At 48.0% G+C, this 19,067-nt stretch overlaps 1 protein-coding gene across 4 annotated transcripts in view; it reads right to left on the bottom strand.

The window, feature by feature from the left end:
* HS3ST4 (heparan sulfate-glucosamine 3-sulfotransferase 4) overlaps positions 1-19,067 on the bottom strand; it is a 405,289-nt gene that overhangs the window by 189,177 nt on the left and 197,045 nt on the right. For 2 of the 4 annotated variants that reach the window (XM_064592870.1, XM_064592871.1), the window contains exon 3: positions 14,584-14,717. The exons of 1 other annotated variant lie outside the window; for it this stretch is intronic. In XM_064592870.1, the coding sequence (XP_064448940.1) occupies positions 14,584-14,717 (134 nt within the window). The remainder of the gene's footprint in view (positions 1-14,583; positions 14,718-19,067) is intronic. One more of the 4 variants, XM_054507565.2, reaches the window with a different exon arrangement.

The following is a 19,067-nucleotide window of genomic DNA, read 5'->3' as shown; positions in this document are numbered from 1 at the left end:
AGTCAGTCACATTTTATTGCCAAATGGCCCTGGTAATGCCTTCATAACTGCCCATCGAAGGTGCTTTTGCTTTCGGAAATAAAGAGCGAATTTGAATCGCACCAAGATAAACTCGAGACTGGGTCAATACATCGAATGGTTATCATTGGTGCCCTGCACTTTATCTATTTTTAGCCTTTGTTCCTGCAAGGAAATAAAAATGTATTACCAGGACTGTATAAAAGCCATGGGCCTGGGGGAGAGGAGGAACATTTGTGAACTGTTTTCTATGGGGTGGGGGAGCAGAAGAGACAAGGATTTCGCTGCTGGTAGGAAAAAAAATGCAGCAGGGATGGGGTGGCGAGGGTGGGCGGGGGGCGGGCGGCAAGCAAAAGAAGGAAAAGTCACTTGCTCTAGAACCAACTTTGCGTTTTAAAAGGCAATTATTTTCACGGATGACACTCAATCCTCCAAGAGTTTTGTGTGATTGGCCTCATTTTACACAAGGGGAGACTGAGGACCTGCAGTAGAAGGGGGCTTTTATAGACCACATGGATTCTGCATCTTAGATGGGAACCATGTTCCCAGTTCTCTCTCCTTACAGACACATAAAAAGGTCATACTCCCCCGCCCCTTTGGAGTGAGGTGTGACCTGTGATTCATTTTGGACCACGGGAGTGTGAGCAAAAGGGAAAGGCATCGCCTCCATCTGAAGCTCTGAGAGCCAGAGTCCAACTCATGACTTTCTCTCAGCTGTGACAAAACCAGGATCCCAGACAGTGGCTATCCCAGGAATCTCGGTCCTGGAGTGAGGAGACAGGAAGGAAGGGCTCCAGCTGAGCCATGATGGACACAGAGCAAACGTGAGAAATAGTGCTTGGCTGTCTCCTACCTCTGGGAGCTGGGGGCTATCTGTTACTGAGGCATAACCTAGCCCATCCTGACTCTCAGCCCCAATGCCGGGCTTTTTACTCCACTGAGTGAAGCCAGAATGTGAATTCAAGTCTCCCAAACCCAAGTGCACAGTTTTGCTTTGGTCCTCATTCTTCCATTAGGAATTCCCAAATTTTTTTAATCCCTCTTTTGCAGAACAGGAGATCACATTCTAGAGAAGTCACCTGCCTGAAGGCACAGCACCATAAGTAGCCTCCTGACGTCTACCTTAGCATCAGAGCTTGTCTGCACGTCCTTTCCTTTCCCTTCCTCTTCCTTGCCCTGAAGGAAATCACACGGTCTAGTGATGAGTAGTTCCGGCTGTGAAGGCGCCCTACCTGGGTTCAAAGCTGACTTTGAGCAAACATCTTACAATGTTCCTCATTGGTAACAGTGCCTACCTCCTGGGGTGATGGTGACCCACACAAACGTGCTCAACACAGTTCATGGCACACGTGAAGTACACCATGTGTGCTCACCATCGTGACCCTCCTTCACCCAACGCTGCCTCAGTACCACAGGGTACGCAGCCTTCCTCGCACACGGTGACCGCTAGCTCCCTTCTCCACGGCGTCCACCCGCCTGCACCCCTGAGATGCCAGCAAGCCTGCCCTGAACCTCAACAAGTGCAGGCCGGGGACCCCACTTGCAAGAAGCATCCCGGGGTAGCCTGGGCAGATGACTTCGGACTTTATCCTCCATTGCTCATTCACCCTCACAAACTATCGTCATCTGTCTTAACAACTGTTAGCATCACTTCCACATCTCAAAGAACTTTCTTTCCTTTTTCCTCCATTTACATTACGTATTTACAGAGCACCTGCCATTAAGGGGCCTAGTGCTCAGTGGCCAGAGTGGAAATGGTGATTCAGACACGGCGTGGCAAAAGGAGGAAGACCCACAGGATAGCAAATCTGAAACACTCTGTGATCAGCATCTATGACAGGGGAGGTATAGGGTGCTGTGGGGGCGTATTACTCTATTCAGGAAGCATTTACAAAGCACCTACTCTGCATCTGATGTTTTGCTCAACACTGGAAATACAGTGGCAGAGAGGCTAAGCACTATACATCCTCACGTGGAGTTTAGAATCTAACATTTGTGCCGACACCCATTCCCCCCTATTTATGCCCAGTCCATGTGGGCATTATGTAGGGGCATATGGCTGACTCTGCTCTATGAATCTGAGGATGGACTAGTAATCAAAGCTCAGCCAATGGGAGTTTGGTCCCCATCATTGATTTGGGAGTGGTCATACGATCTAAGTTGTCCACTGAAGATTGAAGATGGGCCATCTAGACATTTGTTGGAGCTATTGCAAAAGAGGTATGCATTTTGCTGGAATTCCTGTAATGATAAGATACAAACTCGGAGTAACCAATGGATCTTTATCAATATTAAGGGAGGACAAGGCTGAGGATGAAATCACCAGACAGGAAAAGAGAGACAAGAGACGGAGAAAGAAAGATTTCTGTTAACATCTCAGCCACAGTCACACTGAATGAGACTGGATCTAGCCATACCTGAAGACATCATACCTTGCACTTTTTTAGTTAATATTGAGCACTTTTTTGCTTAAGCCAGTCTGATTGGGTTTCTGTCACTTACAAACCGAAGAACACTAATGCACTAAGGCACAGGAAGAGGACACAGGAAGTTCTGTGAAGAGAGAAAAGTATTTCCCAAACTAGAACTTAGCCACTCATATAGCACATTTGGAAACCAAATTTCACTTTGTAGCATGTAGCAAAAGGACCAGGAGGGCAGCGGCTGGAGTTCAGATGGAGCTGATCTGGCAAGGTCTGTGCGGAGAAGAGCCCCCCCACCCCGCCACCCCCACCCCTGGCCCCAACCAGAAACACTGACACTCTCGAGGTATGGCTGCTGCCGCCTGGCTTGATAAATGTCAGCAAAGAGAGGCATACTCTTGGCCTCTTCCCTGTCTGAGGCTGTTTCTTTTCCCTCCTTTCCTGGTGCCAACCTTCCAGGTGGCCACCCTGGCCAAGCCGCTGAGATTTTAGTACCGAAAACAGATCTTCCCAGTGCTTCCCTAGAATTAGTCCAAGTCGCCTGGGACACATGGCCTCAGAGAAAGCTGAGACATGGCGGTTCAAGAGCACTCCTGCCTGCCTTTGGTTTTCACGTGGGGCAAGGGGTCTAGGCAGAGGGGCCACCACCGTGGAGGGCTGTGGTTTGAGATTAGAAGGCAGGAACCCTGGAGTACAGTCCTGGCTCCTTCTGTGTGCCCTTGAAGATGACCTTTAACCTTCCTGAGACCACTTCCTCACATGTCACCTGCCAAACAGGGTTGCTTTCACCGTCTGTCCCCCTTCTGGTCCATCCATACATCTCTTCCCTTCACTACTTCAGCCTTCGTGGCTCCAGGTAGAAGAGGCTTGGGCTGGACTGAGTCTGGAAACTCAGGAATGCTTGTGCCCCAGGGTGGGAAAGCTACAGGAGAGGGTTTGGGGACTAGCACTTGGGCCCTGGGACACTGGGCCAAGAACCTCCCAAGAAGGAGAAGGAAGAGCAATTCCTACAGCCAAGTTCTTAAGGAGATGTCTAGGGAGACCACAGAAGTCAGCCTGAGGGAAAACACAGGTCATTAAGGTCACAGGGTTCCATCTTGGAGCAAAGAAAGGAGGCCCTGTGAATCTTCTGGGGGGTGGTGTATGGGTTGGAGGTGTGGGTGTTATATTCGAAAATCTCCTATTTAGGGTTCTGCATCCACATTATAATGGAGGCTCTTTTTATTATTATTTTGTTTGCGATTTTTGCTTTTGTTTGGCGCCAGCCCTGGTATGACTGATCCCTTGTATCTGCAAACTGGGTCCTTTGATGCCTGTTGCCAAAATAGCAAAATAAATTATGTGTGGACTTTCTCAAGCTTTGGAATGGGATTCCTTTACTAAGCTGATAAATTTTTCCACAGTGCAAACAGAAGTTTGCTGAAAGGCATGTTTTTGCATGCTGAACCCGTACGTTATTGGTGGCTGGTGGTCAGTGGGCAACAGAATAGAGGATGAGAAATGGGGTGTTCCAAAATTCTGGGTGTTTCCAAAACCTGGCTCTGGAGCCAGGTTAAGCTCTGAATCGTGGTGGGGAGAGAAGCCCCCCCCCCCCCGGCAAAGTGCACAGCAAAGGCCTCAGTATCCAGGGGAAGCTGTGGTTGAACCTGACACCCCACCTGGAGAGCAGAGAACAGCAGTAGAAGCATCCATGGTCCTCAGGGACATGGCAGGGAAAAGGCAAGTTAAAGGCTCAAGAGCCTAAGCCAGACGTTGCAAACTAGTGGTCCGTGGACCAAAGCTGATCAGTGAATGTGATCTGTTTGTTCTACATGTTTCTAACTAAGCAGGACAAGGGCTTTGTCTATTCTATTCGGTTATATCCTCAGCCCCTCCAGCAGGTCTGGCACACAGTAAGCACCCAATAGACACGGACTCAACTGATAGGTGAATAAGTAGTGGAATCACGTGATTTTCAATCAGATTTCTGGCTTCTTTTAAAACTCAGAAGAATTAAGAAAACAAGGAGCTGGAGCTGAGGAGCAGCTGTTCCCTGAAAACAGGAGCTGTTCTCTCCTTGTTACCACAATCCCCACCATTCCCTACTGCCTCACACTGGACTCACTTCATCCCTGTGCATCACCTGCCAGCATGTAGGCATTCAAGTCTGTTGACCATGACCACTGCGAGAATTTTCCAGGTGAAGTCTACTCCAGTCCCTGAGGAGAATCCGGGTTATCACTTGGATTACTAATGCCTAGAAGCATCCTTTCCAAGTGAGCTGGGCCTCACTTCTGCCAGTGTCTGTGGGCCATGGAAGGTCAAAATGTCACAAACCCATCCCGCCTTTCACTCTTCCTTTGCTTCCAACATTTCAAAACTGCAGAATCCAGTAGTTTTTCTAGTAAGCTCTCAGGCAGGATTTTTTTCCCCCTTAAATGCTTTACAAATGCTAAGTTTGTTATTATTACCTCATATTCCACTGGGCCATTGCCTGCAAGGAATCAATGAAGAAGGAAAGCCTGCAGTTGGTTTAGCTGATCAGGAAAATCAAATGACTTCACACTAAATTAGTCAAAGACTTTAAAGAGCTCTAAATGGTCCCACCCTTTCAGAGGGGCCTCCAAGGGAATGCACTGGGGGACACTCACTGACCAAATCACAAGTTAAAGCCTGAAAGGCACAGACCTATCACGATCCCAGGAAATTCCTGAAAATTCCTGAGGCCCTGTCCACGGCTGGGAGGCAGTGCAGTGTTGTGGTTTAAAGAATGGACTTCTCAACTAAACAGAACCAAGTTTGAGGCCTGGCTCTGTCAACTTACTTTCTAGAAGTTCTTAGCCTCCCTTAGCCTCAGTCTCCATATTGGCAAATGCCAATAATAATAGTGTTTCAGGCGCCTGGTGGCATAGTTGATTAAGTGTCTGCCTTCAGCTCAGGTCATGATCCCAGGGTCCTGGGATTGAGCCCCACATCAGGCTCCCTGCTCAGCTGGGGGGTCTGCTTCTCCCTCCTTCTCGGGCGCCCCCCTCATTTGAACCCATACGTGTTTTCTTTCTCTCTCTCTCTCAAATAAATAAATAAAATCTTTAGAAAAAAATAATAGTAACTGTTTCTTCAATCAAAGTGAAGTTCATGTAAAGATGGATCTCCGGCACATAGTAAATGCTCAGGAAATGCAAGCTATGCTATTCTAAAAGAGAAATGGTATGAAAGTTTGCCCCAGACCAAGCAACGGACTGAATTTGTGCCCACGCTCAGTCATACTATTGACTAATAGTGATAGTATGACTAATAGTCATAGACTATTCTAGCCTACCTACCATCTGCAGGGGTTCTACTAATAAGCCCCCAGGGTAAGAGAGCGGGTTTGGTATTTAAACTCTAGCTGGAGAAACATACACATAAACAACAATTACCAGACCATTCTGCAAGCACATACAAAGGATGTTAGAAGCCTAAAGGACAGAATGACTGCCAGGAGGAGTCTAAAATTCACAGAGAAGGCAAATCTATTAGAGATGGAGAGTAGATTAGTGGTTGCCTGGCTTGAGAGTGGGAACGAGGATCTGATTGCCAAAGAGCATAAAAGATCCTTCTGGAGAAAAGCAAATGTTCTAAATTAGATTGTGTTGATGGTTGCACAACTAGGTAAATTTGCTAAAAACCACTGAGTTGTACACTTAAAACGAGTGAATTTTACAAAATGTCAATCACCTCTCAATAAAGTATCAAGAATTTAAAAGTATTCACAGAAGAGGTGTTATTTAAACTAAGCCTCCGTGATGGTAGAATTCACTAGACAAGGAGGAAAGACTTGGTCTCCCTGGAAATGGAGGGTACCCACGTAGGAGCAAACTCAGGATGGGCAGAACTTACATGATTGAGAGTCAGCTCTGTGGCAGGTGGAAGGAGACATGGGTTAAAAGGCTGGGGGAGGCATTCCACCCACCGTGAACACATGGACTCCAGGACACAGAGCTTCCCTGGGACAAGGACACAGCAGTATTACCCCCACCGAGCAATGCCCGGCCCCTGCTGTGACGTATTCTATCTCCCACACTAATGGTGGGCTTTGGCTTTGCAAAATAAATCCAAGCTCACTGTTAGAAAACAGAAATCCCCTCGTAGGTCATGAGAGCAGAGCGAAGTGTTTGATTTCTCTGAGGTTTTCCCCATGGAAGCCTCCCCTTCACTGGTACTTAGGGGATTTGTAGCTTCTTTGTGGAAATGGCACAAGAGGTTTCTGTGCTTAATCCCCAGATCCTTAGAGTTTGGGCTGCATTCCGTTTGTATTTCAAGAGCGGCACGGTGTCATCCGTGACACTGAGCTTCAGCTCTCCATGCAGGGAGCAAGCTGGGAGAAATCAAGATGCTCAGGAAGCTTTTAAAGCTGAGAAAGTGAAGGCCAGGAGCAGCACCTTTCAGGGTTTCTGGCCAGACCAGTTTCCCTTCTAGCTGCCCCACCTGCCACCCTAGCAGACAGGGCTATATTCCCTGACCCCACCCTCCGGACTTCCAATTAGATTCCTGGTCCTAGCTGGGCCATTCAGATGATCTCCCCAAAGTGTTCAGAACTGAGCTGAGGAATGTTCATTATTCTGGGCTGGTCAGTGGACCTGCATTCGTGAAGAACTGGGAGCCGTGTGTATTCTGAAGCATTGACATCTGGTCTAGAGAGAGTGATGGACAGACCTTCCCACTCCATGCTTTAAAAAAAAAAAAAAAAAGAAGAAGATTTTATTTGTTTGAAACAGAGAGAGAGCAGAGAGAGAGAGAGGGGGAGAGAAGCAACTCTCCACTGAGCATGGAGCGTGATGCGGGGCTGGATCCCAGGACCCGGAGATCATGACCTGAGCCAAAGGCAGCCGCTTAACCCACTGAGCCACCCAGGCGCCCCTCCCCCCCATCCTGATTACTGTCTGGTTTCCGGCTCTAGTTCCCTCTGAGACTGGGCTCACCTTATTATACACCTGGGATTTATCAGATGCTCAGTGTGCTTCCAGTAAATTCCTGTATTTTGCTCTAACAAGTTGAAAATGGGTTCCTTTCCCTTGGAATCACAGTGCCCTCATCGAGTCAGAGAGGGGCTTCCCCAAATCACCATGCAAAATTGACACCAGAACCCTCCTCTCCTACTGGACCAGGGACCTTGATGTTCGTTACCCAAGACGGCGGAGATGAGTTGCTCATCAGTCTGGGCGCTTACTTAGAATTCACACCATAGTTTCCAGAAGCCAGTCAACTTCAAGTCCAACCTGAGAAGGGGGACTGCATTTTCTAAAAGAGGGAAAGATTGTAGCTGGAAATCACAAATACAAAGATAAACCAGGAAAAGCAGGTGGGGGTCATATTCACAGGACATTATGGCTATTGCAACAATTCTGGTTTTGCTCAAATGGGGTGACATAGGAAATGGGGTGGAATATGTACAGCACAGAACAGTGCCTAGTACAACATACATGCTAGTTACTATTAGTCAGTGATCATTATTATTACCCTGAGGGTAATGGAAAGCACTAGCAGGATATTTTGGGGGGGTGCAATGTCACTTTTAGATTCTGAAAGGTCCCCCTGGATGTGGGGCTGCGGAATGGATTGGTCAAGAGCCATATAATTAAGACAGTGTGTACTGGAAGAAAACCTAAGTTGTGTGTGTTTAATGTGAGCTGAATTTGAGATACCAAGTGAAGATGTCAAGTAAGCATTTGGATATTGACGTCTGAAGCTTGCAAGAGAAACCTAAAAAGAAAACATTTTCAGTCATCATCGTTCCAAAGCTGAAGCCATGGATACGCATGAGATGCTCCAGGAGGGCGGCCCAGGGTCACATTCCCCGAGAAAGCCAATGGGAATCTACTTAAGCATAATGGATGCAATTGCCCACCTAGAGTGCCCCCCTCAAGGCCTCAAGCACGAGCTCAATAAATATTTACTTATTGAACAAACAAATCAATCCATCAATTCATGAGCAGGATTGAAAGCCAGAGTTGTAGATCAGATCCTTTTGGGCAGGCAGTGAGAAGGAACAGGAGCCTCCAACCGGCTTTTCTTCCTGATTTCTAGACTCTCTTTGACAATCATATATATTTTATAATTTGTGAGAATGAACATAGGGCCAGAAGCTGCAGGTTAAAAAGCAAAGAAACCAGAAAATAGCCAATGCCTCATTCCTAAATAAATAAATGAAACAGTTTAGTGACAGAGAGATCTGCTCATGACTCTGCTACCAATTAATCTTCCTCTTTGATAGAGGCCTTGAGTTCAGGCAACAGAATTCCCTTGCAGAGTCTCTGGAACACCTAAAGAGCCATGCCCTGAGCTTTCCAGCAGGGACACAGAGAAAAAGAACAAAATCAGGCAAGTCTGGCTGATAGCAGGCATTCAATAACTTAATATGATAGGAAGGCAGGATATAGCCTTGAGGATTGTGAGCATCCTCCAACTTTGGATCTCCTCCCCAGTCAAAAAACTCTCAAGAAACCCTGCCACCTCATCAGAATAAGTTCCAGAAGAGAGAAAGCTGGAATCTGAAGAGTCATTCTAGAAAGCCTCATTTGCAATTTTTTCCGCATCTGGATTTGTGCACAGAGTGGGTGAAAACTGAAAGAAGCAAGAGCAGTAAAAACAAGGCTCGTGAACTTGATGGAACAGAATCCAAAAACCTCATTCTCAGGGGTGCTGTCTCTGGTCATCAAGCAACTGGGTTTTTATCGGGAAAGGCTGTATGATGTCCCAGATGCTGCCACTCCAACAGGGGCCCCTTCAAAGGAAAACTGACCAGTGCTCTGGCTTCTGTGATCGCTGGGCAGACCAGGATGAGACACGCAGCCCAAGGGCAGCTGCTCTATATGGTAGCAGTTCTTAAATTTTAACATACAAAAGAAAAGTCACCTGGAAAGCTTATTAAAATGCAGTTTTCTGGGACCCATGCTCAGAGACTGGAATTCAGTAGACTGGTCTGTAGCCCATCCAATGTGGGTTTGCTGATGCTGCTGATGCCCGGGACAGGTGCAAGCATCTTGCTTAACAGCTACAATGCTTTTACAGCTCTACAATGGGGGGGGGGGGGGAACACTCAGGTACCCAGCGCATGCCCAGACCAGTGCCAGGACACAGTAATGGCTCAATAAATATGTGTGGAATAAACCTCCCTTTCTTGAGGAGTTTCAATACTTAGGGACAGCCAGTGAGCAGATAAGAGAAAGCCCAGAGACACAAAGAGAAAAGGCAGTGGGAAGAAACCATGAGGCATGGTTGTTGTTGTCAAAACTAAAAGAGAGGAGTTAACTCCTCTCCTCTCTTTCATTCTTCAACCTCTTCAAACATGGATCAGTGAATCAGTCATATCCCAGGGTAGGGGGGCAGCAAAGACTGAGATCCACTGAGTTTCTGTATTTCCAGAGAGCTGGAAGAGGCACCCAAAGTCTCCCCTGCTAGTGAGGTGACAAGAACATCAGATTACATGAGGTTCTGGTTTCTGGAAAATCCTTCAGTCTCCATGGGGTATGTAACACCACTGCTGGCCTGCCTTCTTTGTCCACATGTCCTCACCATCCCCCCTGCTTTGGGAATGACAGAACGGCTCCCACAGCCAGAGAAGACCTAACATCAACCCAATGTAGCCAGGACATCTGGATGCAAAACTTGGTTTGGGGACCTCGGTCTCAGCTGGCAAGGAAAATCATTTCAATTTTCCAAATCTCAGTAGAAACAGAGACAGAATCGCCCCCTTTCACAAGGATAATGGACACAGAATTCCAAGTTGTAATGACATAGTAAGAACGGAGTAAGTGTGTGTGAATTGTGCATCTCTCTCTTGAACTTTGGGCCACTCTGAGAATATGCGAACATACTGAGATGAATTCATTCATTCATGCACTCATGCATTCTACTATTATCTGAGCACCTACTAGGCACCAGGCACTGCTCTGGGTGCTAAGGATGAGGCAGCAAACAAGAGATCGAGACTGCTACCCTTATGGAGGAATATTACATGAAAGTGGGGGGAAGCACTGAATATGATAAAGAAGCAATAGGTACAGTACCCTCGGATAGTGTTACATACCCTGGGTAGAGTGTCAAGAGGGGTGGGGGGTACAATTTTAGACACGGCAGCTCAAAAAGGCATGATGGCGTCAATGAAGACCTGAAGAAGCAGGAAGAACAAACCTGATGGGACGTCTGAGGGACAAACACTCCAGGGACCGAGATCTGTGGGCATAAAAGAAGATCCTGGGGTGACCAGGAGCGTCTGGGGAACAGCTAAGAGATCGGTGTATCTGAAGAAGAATGAGTAAAGCAAGTGTGGCAGGTGATGGGAGCCAAAGAGGACTTGACTTCACAGTGAGACTGCTGACCACAGGGGGCTCCACAGGTCATGATAATAAAGAGCATGGCCCTCATGGAGCCACATGGGAATGCAGAGTTCAGTGTGGGGAGAAAATGGGCACAGTAGAACGATCTGCATGGGACCCATCTGCCTGCTTTATTTAAACCACAGGCAAGGGATGACGGAGGCTGAGACTCTGGTGTAGTGCTAGAGAGGAGAATCATATCATCAACACTGACCTCAGAAATCAGGCACCAGTGTCAGGAATCAAAGACAATGAAGCATCAAGAGACACAGGACCCCAAGAATACCCAAAGCTGAGGACAGTTCTACACCTTCTGCTTTATAGACACTTAGCCCATGGCTTCCCGGATACTTTAGTGAGGAGGAAACGGGCCTTTTTCTCTGGTCTCCTGTACAGTTGAACAAAGCAGGGATCAGAACAGCTCCCCCAAAAAACAGCTGAACGTCTGCATATAACTTTTGACTCCCCCAAAATTTAACTAACAGCCTACTGTTGACTGACTGGAAGCCTTGCTGATCACATAAATAGTGGATGAACACATATTTTGTGTATTATATATATTCTTACAATAAAGTAAGCTAGAGAAAAGGAAACTAATTTATTAAGAAAATCATAAGGAAGGGAAAATATGTTTACACTACTGTCCCGTGTTCACTAAAAAAATCCACATAGAAGTGGACTCATGCAGCTCAAACCTGTGTTGGTTCAAGGGTCGACTGTATATGCAAGTTCTTCGGAAGACTTATTTATGTGCTGAATTTAACTCCTCTCCTCTCTTTCATTCTTCAACCTCTTCAAACATGGATTCTTTCTGTATCAGTCTTCTAAAATTATTGCCAGACCCAGTGGACACCTTTAAGGTTCCATGTTACTAGACCTTCCAGCAGCATCCAGGCCTGATTGACTATGCTATCTTTCTAAACACAATCTTCTCTTGGCTTTCATGGCACCAGCCTTCCTAATTCTCCCCCAAATCATTTAGCTGCTCTTTTTCAGTCTCCCCAACCTGGGTCCTCTGCTTCCTCCTACCATGTTGGAATTTGCCAAGGCTCAGACCTGGACCTCTTCTCTTCTTACTCCGTATTACCCACCTACATGGTGGCAGGAGTCCCACTGCCTGCAAGAACAGCTGTGGCCAGCAACTCCCCAAATTAACCTACGCCCTGACCTCAGTCTGACACCTATAACTGCGTTCTCCAACCATTCTCCTTGTGTGTCTAAGAGGCATCTCAAACTCACGCATCCAAACAGAATTCTTGAGGCCTCACCCGACCCCCAAATATATCCCGTCTTCTCTAGTTCATTCCTGTAATGATAACTTTAAAGTGTTTCCAACCTTTAGTAATCATAGAAGTTCTTAGAACAAAATGGAAAGATCTGTTAACACAGCGCCCCCATTCCCAAAGAGTGAAGATCAGTTCTGGGAAGCCCACGCATGTGCCGATCTTCAAATCCCAGGCTGGCTCACGTCACACAAATGGGCCACCCATGTGACTCCTGGAGGCCTTGGACCTTGCTCAGAGCCATCCACACTGGCCTGAATTTCATTCCTTAAATGAGCCAGGCTCTTTTCTGCCTCAGCACCTGCCCTCTGCCAGGAAGACAGCCCCTCCCAACCCGGGTTGCTTCCAAGGTGCCCCGACTCACCCTGCAGATTTCAGTCAAATGTTACTTCCATTGGCCTCATCCTCAGGCGCCATGGAAATTCTCCTGTCACACACTCCTTCAGAGCACTCCCTACAATTTCCAATTCTGCTCACTTGTGTTCTTACCGGTTTAGTGCCACCTGCCCTCACTCAGGCTGTAAACTCCGGAAGCCCGTTATCTATGCCGTTCTCCGCCCCCCGCCGCAATAACCAGTGCCTGGGACACAATCAATATCCAACAAATATTGGTTACACGATCAAAAGAATGAATGCTGTCTACTTTACAGTATGCTGAGGTTCAGTGTCCTCATCTGTAATATGATGACAATGATATTTTCCCTTCTCTGACAGATTAAATAAAACCATGAAGTAGCATACCATTTTATTACATTTTTATTCTCCAAGAGAGAAAGACTGTTCTATGCACATTTGGATCACCAGCACCTGGTATAAAGTTACTATCCACCAAATGTGTGTTGGATTGAATTGTTATTACTATCTGTCTGCAGAGAGAGAAAAACAAGAGTTGATTTCAGTTCCCCACTCAACAATTAATGCTCCTATTCATCTGTCTCAAAAAGATCCTCTGACCTGATCATAAGGTGTGGAAATCTTACAGTAAGCATCTTTGGGCTAAATCAATAAATTTACAGCCTAGAACCAAGTTGTTTTTTTTGGGGGGGGGGGTGTTTTCTTTTCCTTTTTTTTTTTTTTTTTTTTTTTGCCCTGATCAAGTTTCTATTTCATATCTGCTTGATTTATTTTTTGGAAGGTGTGTGTAGTTTGTCAATAAAGGTGATGCTCGTGGCTTGAAGGTTTGGTGAGCAAGAAAACAGGTGCAGATGACAGGAAGTCTGCCTTCATCCCAAGTCAAGTATCTACTTTATCCGTAGAGCAAAGGTTGGAGCGAAGCTATGTAGTGGTGAGGAGGGGAGACCCAAAGCTGGCCTGGGGGGGGGGGGGGGTCAGTGTGAGGATCCTCGTATTCGTCTGAAAGGCTCCGAACATGACCTCCACGATTCTGCAACACACGTGGGACTACAACCCACATGGGATTGTAACCCACATGAAGTCGGTGTACGTGGCCTATCTGTGGCTCCCCTGTCCAATTTACATGCTGGTGTGTGTTTGGGAAGAGTGAGAACAGAGTGAATGTGTACTGAGCCTCTACCGTGTGCAGGAACGAGGCATCCTCACAACCGACTTAACCCCCACTTAGAAGGCACTCTTATCCCTTTTCAGAGATGTAGAAACTGAGGTTCGAGTGGATTCAGTGGCGCAAGCTCGTAACGTTGGCAAGCGGTGGAAGGCAGGGCCGCCTGCGTGTAAGAATGAACACAAAGAACAACACAATCCAACAAAGCAAGTAGTCAACCAGACACTTAATAAGTGTCAGGGTCTACACTGTGGCACAGAGCAGCAAACACCTGATCGCTTCGTACTTGAGCCGGTGTGGTCCCATCTCAGCACATAGCACAAGAACGCTGCAGGAACAAGAGCTTTGGAGTCAGAGCTGGACTTGAATTCTTTCTCTGCTGCGGATGAGCTGCGTGGTGCCGGGCTCTGCTAAGCTTCTCTGGACCTCTGGTCAGGCCGCCATGTGCTATCCAGCCTATGAATGACGCATAAGGGCTCTGCCTCGAACCCAGCCTATTTGCAGCTGAAGCTTAAGGCACCAATCACCAGGTGACAGTGCCTTCCTCCCCCCACGCCAAGACAGTAAACACGGAGAAAACTGTAAGCTTTTTCTGTTCACTCATTGCTTTTTGCAATAATGTTCCCTAACCCGGCATCGTGTGTTTACGCATAATCACCAGGAAAATGTAAAGGCAGAAAGGTCGGGAGACATTCGCTCAGGTCAGGTACAAACCAGCCAGCCCGATCTGATATCATGACGGACAGGAAATTACTAGAAGCCCAATACCATCCGTGGGAGTCTACTTCGGGTATTACTTTACCTTAAATGTATTCCTAGAACTCCACACCCACCCACAGATGTTAAGGATTTGTTATTTGCATGACATGACTGTGTTTTTCTCAACACCACCTTCCGTGGGCCTGAAGAACAAGGCGGGGGAGGCCAGGAAGGAGAGGGAAGAGGCAGGCCACTTTATTATTTTTAAAACAGAATTTCTAAGCAGGTGCGTTTGTGTTTCTTACCTTAGGCCAGGCTCCTCTCCTTGCCGTCGCTTCAGAGAAAAGCAGCAGCTGGGTCGATCTGGCTCGGAGGTGATGCTCTTCAACAGAACCATTGCAGGAATCTTGGGGGCTACTGAATATTTGAAGGGTCTGGGCTTCCATGAAGAGAATACAAAAAAAGAATGAAGCGTTTCATACTTGTGAGTGGTGGTTCTCCACTGTGGGCTATTTTGCACCCCTGAAGACAGCTGCCAACATCTGTACTCGTTCTTGCTTGTCACAGCTGGGGAGGCTGCCGGCACCCAGTGGGGAGATGCTGCTGATTGTCGGACGGTGCACGGGACAGCCCACCCCCACCCCAACACACACACACACACACACACACACACACACACACAGAGGAAAGAATTCTTTTGCAACAATGTCAACAGTGCCAAGGTTAAGAAACCCTGCTTTTGAGGGAGTACTCCCGGTTTCGAAATGTTTTTAATTTCATCTTTGGAAAAGCAAATTACAGATTCTCAGCCTGCCAGTGAAATGATCTTTCTAGAACACACTCCTTGAGAGTCTTTCCTAAGTGAGCCCCCGCGGCTCCCTGTCCCTTCCAGAGCCGTCTGAAACCTTCAGCACAGCACACAGGAATGTCCAGGACCCTGGACTGGCGACCTTCACCTTGTCCTCTCCGTCCCCTCTCAGACCCAATCGTGCTGGACTTCCTGCATCACCCAAAACAGCCCTGAAGCTGCACAGCCTCCTCACTCAGCCTGGTAAGCCTTTCCTCCCTTCACGACCTCGCAAAACTCTCTGCATCCCCCAAGCCTCCGCCGGTCACCTTCTTCACCTTTCTGGAAACCCTTCCTTCTCAGGGTAGGGTTCGTGGAGCAAAGGCAAAGGCATCACCTGGGAGTTTATTAGAAAAGCAGAAATCTCTGGCCCTCACCACGGACTTAGGGAATCGGAATCTGCCTTTCAAGATCCCAGGGGCTCCGTTTGCCCTGAGAAGTGCAAAAGGATTCTTGTCCACAAGGGGAGCTGCCTGCCACATCCTCTCCACTCCCAGGAAGAGACCCCGACTCACAAATGATTTCCTGTACAGCAATTGTCTGTTTGTGTGTATGTCTCTCTCTCCACTTTGTGACCCTGATCTGCAGACGGATGATATTTTATTTATGTGTGTATCACTGGCATCAAAATAGACCAGACGCATAGCAGACACCTGATATATTATAGCTAAACAAATGAACAGTCTACCAATCTGCGCTCCCCCCCATCAGCAACCCGCACCTCCCCCCAACCCCCGCCAGTCCCTGCCAGATGGAAAGCTGTGTCCTTCTCCAGACAGCTGAGGCCAGTGTAGGTCCAACGCCGGCCATGGGGACGCGATACCATCTCAGCAATCCCACCCACTGGTACTTAGAATGAAGACGACTCAAGCCCTATCCTGTAAAATCCCGATAAAGCTTATGGTGTGCCGGGCCCTGTGCTTGGCAGAGGGGGTGCAACAATGAAAAAACACCCCCAGGCCCTACTTTAGCTGGGGCTGGAGTCAGAAATGAGCTAGTCATCACAGGTGCTGGGTCACAGGGGAAGCCCAGAGTGCTGTGGGAACAGGTGTGATGTGTGGGGCTGGGAGGCGCACCTGCTAACATGGTCTTCTTCCTTGGGGTGACATTTTAGCTTAGGGGTTAAGGGGAAAGAGGAATTAGGCAGGAGAAATGGAGTGAAGGTCTTCCAGGATGAGGAAACCCACCCGTTGGAGACCCAAAGACAGAGAGTGTGATGAGTTCACAGAATTCATGGTATTTCATGGTAGAAATGCCACGGGGGCACAGATGATCTGCTAATTATGATCCTCTGTACCCACACTTTTCTGATCTTTGCTCGACCAGTGCTTTCTTTCCTAGCTGGATTTGTGACCTTTTGAATGGATAGCCCTATTAAGCCAAGGCCCATAGGGCTTTCTAGAAGGCCAGACCATGCTTATCCAAAATGCCATCTTTTACTGGTTTCCTGCCACTTTTAGATGAGGTGGTTCACACCGTTCAGTCATTCACCCACCCACTGGCTCACTTACTCATTCCGTGTATGTATTGAGTCCTTCTACAAGCCAAGTCCTGGGGACACAGAGGTGAACAAAACAGACATAACAAGCCCACACCCAAACCTCCCTCTTTCTGGACTGCCAGGGGCTGGGGAGCAGGAAGTGGGGACAAGGGAAAGGAGAGCTCCCAGGGTAGACCCACAGCCTGGGCTTGGCCTCTACACCTGATCCCACCACAAGAGGCCCCACCTGCCCAGAGACTCATAGCCAGCCACCACATCCTCCAGGCCACTGTCGTGACCCCCATTTCTGCACGCCCCCTAAATAAATGGGAGTGAGTGGGCATTCTCTAGGGCATCTGCATTCATGATTTTTTTTAAAGATTTTAAAGATTTATTTGAGTGAGAAAGAAAATGAGAAAGAGAGCACAAGCAGGGGGAGTGGCAGAGAGCAGTAGAAGGAGAAGACTCCCCGCTGAGCAGGGAACCTGACGCGGGGCTCGATCCCAGGACCCCAGGGATCATGACCTGAGTCGAAGGCAGACGCCCTGCATTCGTGATTCTTAAGGTGCTACTGAGCATGAGGATCATCCAGGATGGAGCAGACTTCCCTGACTGATAGCGCTTATCTGGTCGACTCTGTCTCAAGAGAGATTCATTCTGTAATTTCTGGGGCCTCCGAGGGAATGTCTTCATATTTCTCGATACAGTAAACTGCAGTGATGTCACTATTCACTGGCCCTAACAGCGCCACCACCAGAGAGTTGGATATTACCAGGCATTAAGTTATTACCTATAATTACTTTGTTTTACTCTCCGTTTTAGCGAGACAAGCCATTCAGACCAGGCAGGACCTGAGCATCATCTGCTACTTGTATGTGGGTTAAACAAAGCTCCATCCAGAGCATGGAGCGTTATCTACAATCCTCCCTGGGCTGTCCCATTGGTCTTCTTGCTATGCCTTCTTACTAGGATTATTATTATAATAACGATCTTTATCAGGGATCAGCAAACTAAGGCCTGGGGGCAATTCCGGCCAGCCATCTGCTTTATTTGTAAATTGAATTTTACTGGAAAACGACCGTACCCATTTGTTTACTTACTGTCTGTGCTGCTTTCGTGATAAAACAGCTGAGCGGTTCCAACAGAGATGGTGCAACCCTCAAAGCCCCAAATATTTCCTATCAGGTCTTTTACAGAAAAAGATTGCCAACCTCTAATAGCTGATGTTTCTATAGCTCAAATCCTGTGCAAAATCCTTTACATGGTTTGAGTCCTCTAATCCAGTGAGAACCCATTTTGCAGGTGGAACTCTCAAGTCTCAGAAGGGATGGCCCAGCGTCCTAGAGGTGGGGTTCAAGCCTGTGTTGCATCAGCTGCGTGATTGATGCCTCCATGTGCCTCTTGAGATCCACCTGCTTGTAGATGGCAGGCCATGTCTCCTAACACCTCCCTGCTGGGGCTTCTCTCCTCCCTCGCTTCTCAAAGTGTGGCCCACGGGCCACGTGGGAGCTTGCTCGACATGCAGAATCTCGGGCCTGCCCCCGACCTAGTGGACGGGATCTGCATGCTAACTACATCCCCAGGTGACTCGGTGAACAGCCGGGTTTGGGATGCCCTGCTCTAATCCCCGCTCTGATAATATCCTGGTGGCAATGCCATGGGCCTCGGCCAGCACAGTGCAACAGCTTCATATCCTCACCTTCTGGCCAAGTGGATTTCTGTGCTGGTGTCCATTCTTTAATCCTTTTGAAAAAGCCAGGCCATTCTGTCTCCCAAGGCTCTGTGGTTGGAACTCTGACACCTGCCGTGGTTCCTGGGCACCTCCTCTCTTCAATATGTGTCCTTTATACCTTCCCCTGTCTCCTCTGCACCTTCTGCAATGTGACTTCTAATGCTTCCCCAATAATACGCTGTTGGCACTGAGTATCCTATTCTATCATGCTAGGGCAAGACATGCCTGCTGGACACTCACAGAGATAAGCCACTGCTGCCCTCCCAAGCTTGACCTTGAGGGTTTATCCTCACCCTGGCTCATAGTCCTGATGCCCCAGCCAGCCTCCTGCCTGAGATGTGGCCCTCGGGAACCCCTTCTGGGCAACGTAAAGGAGGCTCGCCCTCTCCTTCAGGTGAGATGCCTTGTCCATGAGAGTCTGGAATACGCCTCACGTGGCCCCAGGCTCAGCAGAGAAAGACGCTCAATCATGGCTTGATGGTCAAGCAGCTCATCTGGGCACTCTATGAATCTGGAAACTGTACTTCTGACCTCGGGTCTCCCCCACCTTCACCTTCCTATCTCTCAAGCATAGAAGAAAGAAAGAAAGGGGGTCAGCCGATGGCTTGAGTGACCAGAGCCGAGTGATGCCAGACAACACATTCTATGCATCCGACCTGTTCCCTGCCCCAGTATTTGGTACCTTGGCCTCCTAGGGACTCGGCAGCGGCAGATGTCACAAGGTCCCTGC

Source organism: Mirounga angustirostris, unplaced genomic scaffold (assembly GCF_029215605.1).
Source record: "Mirounga angustirostris isolate CCGP_5_RB_7025 unplaced genomic scaffold, mMirAng1.0.hap1 SCAF_5, whole genome shotgun sequence".
NCBI classification, from domain to species: Eukaryota; Metazoa; Chordata; class Mammalia; order Carnivora; family Phocidae; genus Mirounga; species Mirounga angustirostris.
Note: the sequence above shows the minus strand (reverse complement) of the source record. Positions and strands in the feature narration are given on the sequence as shown.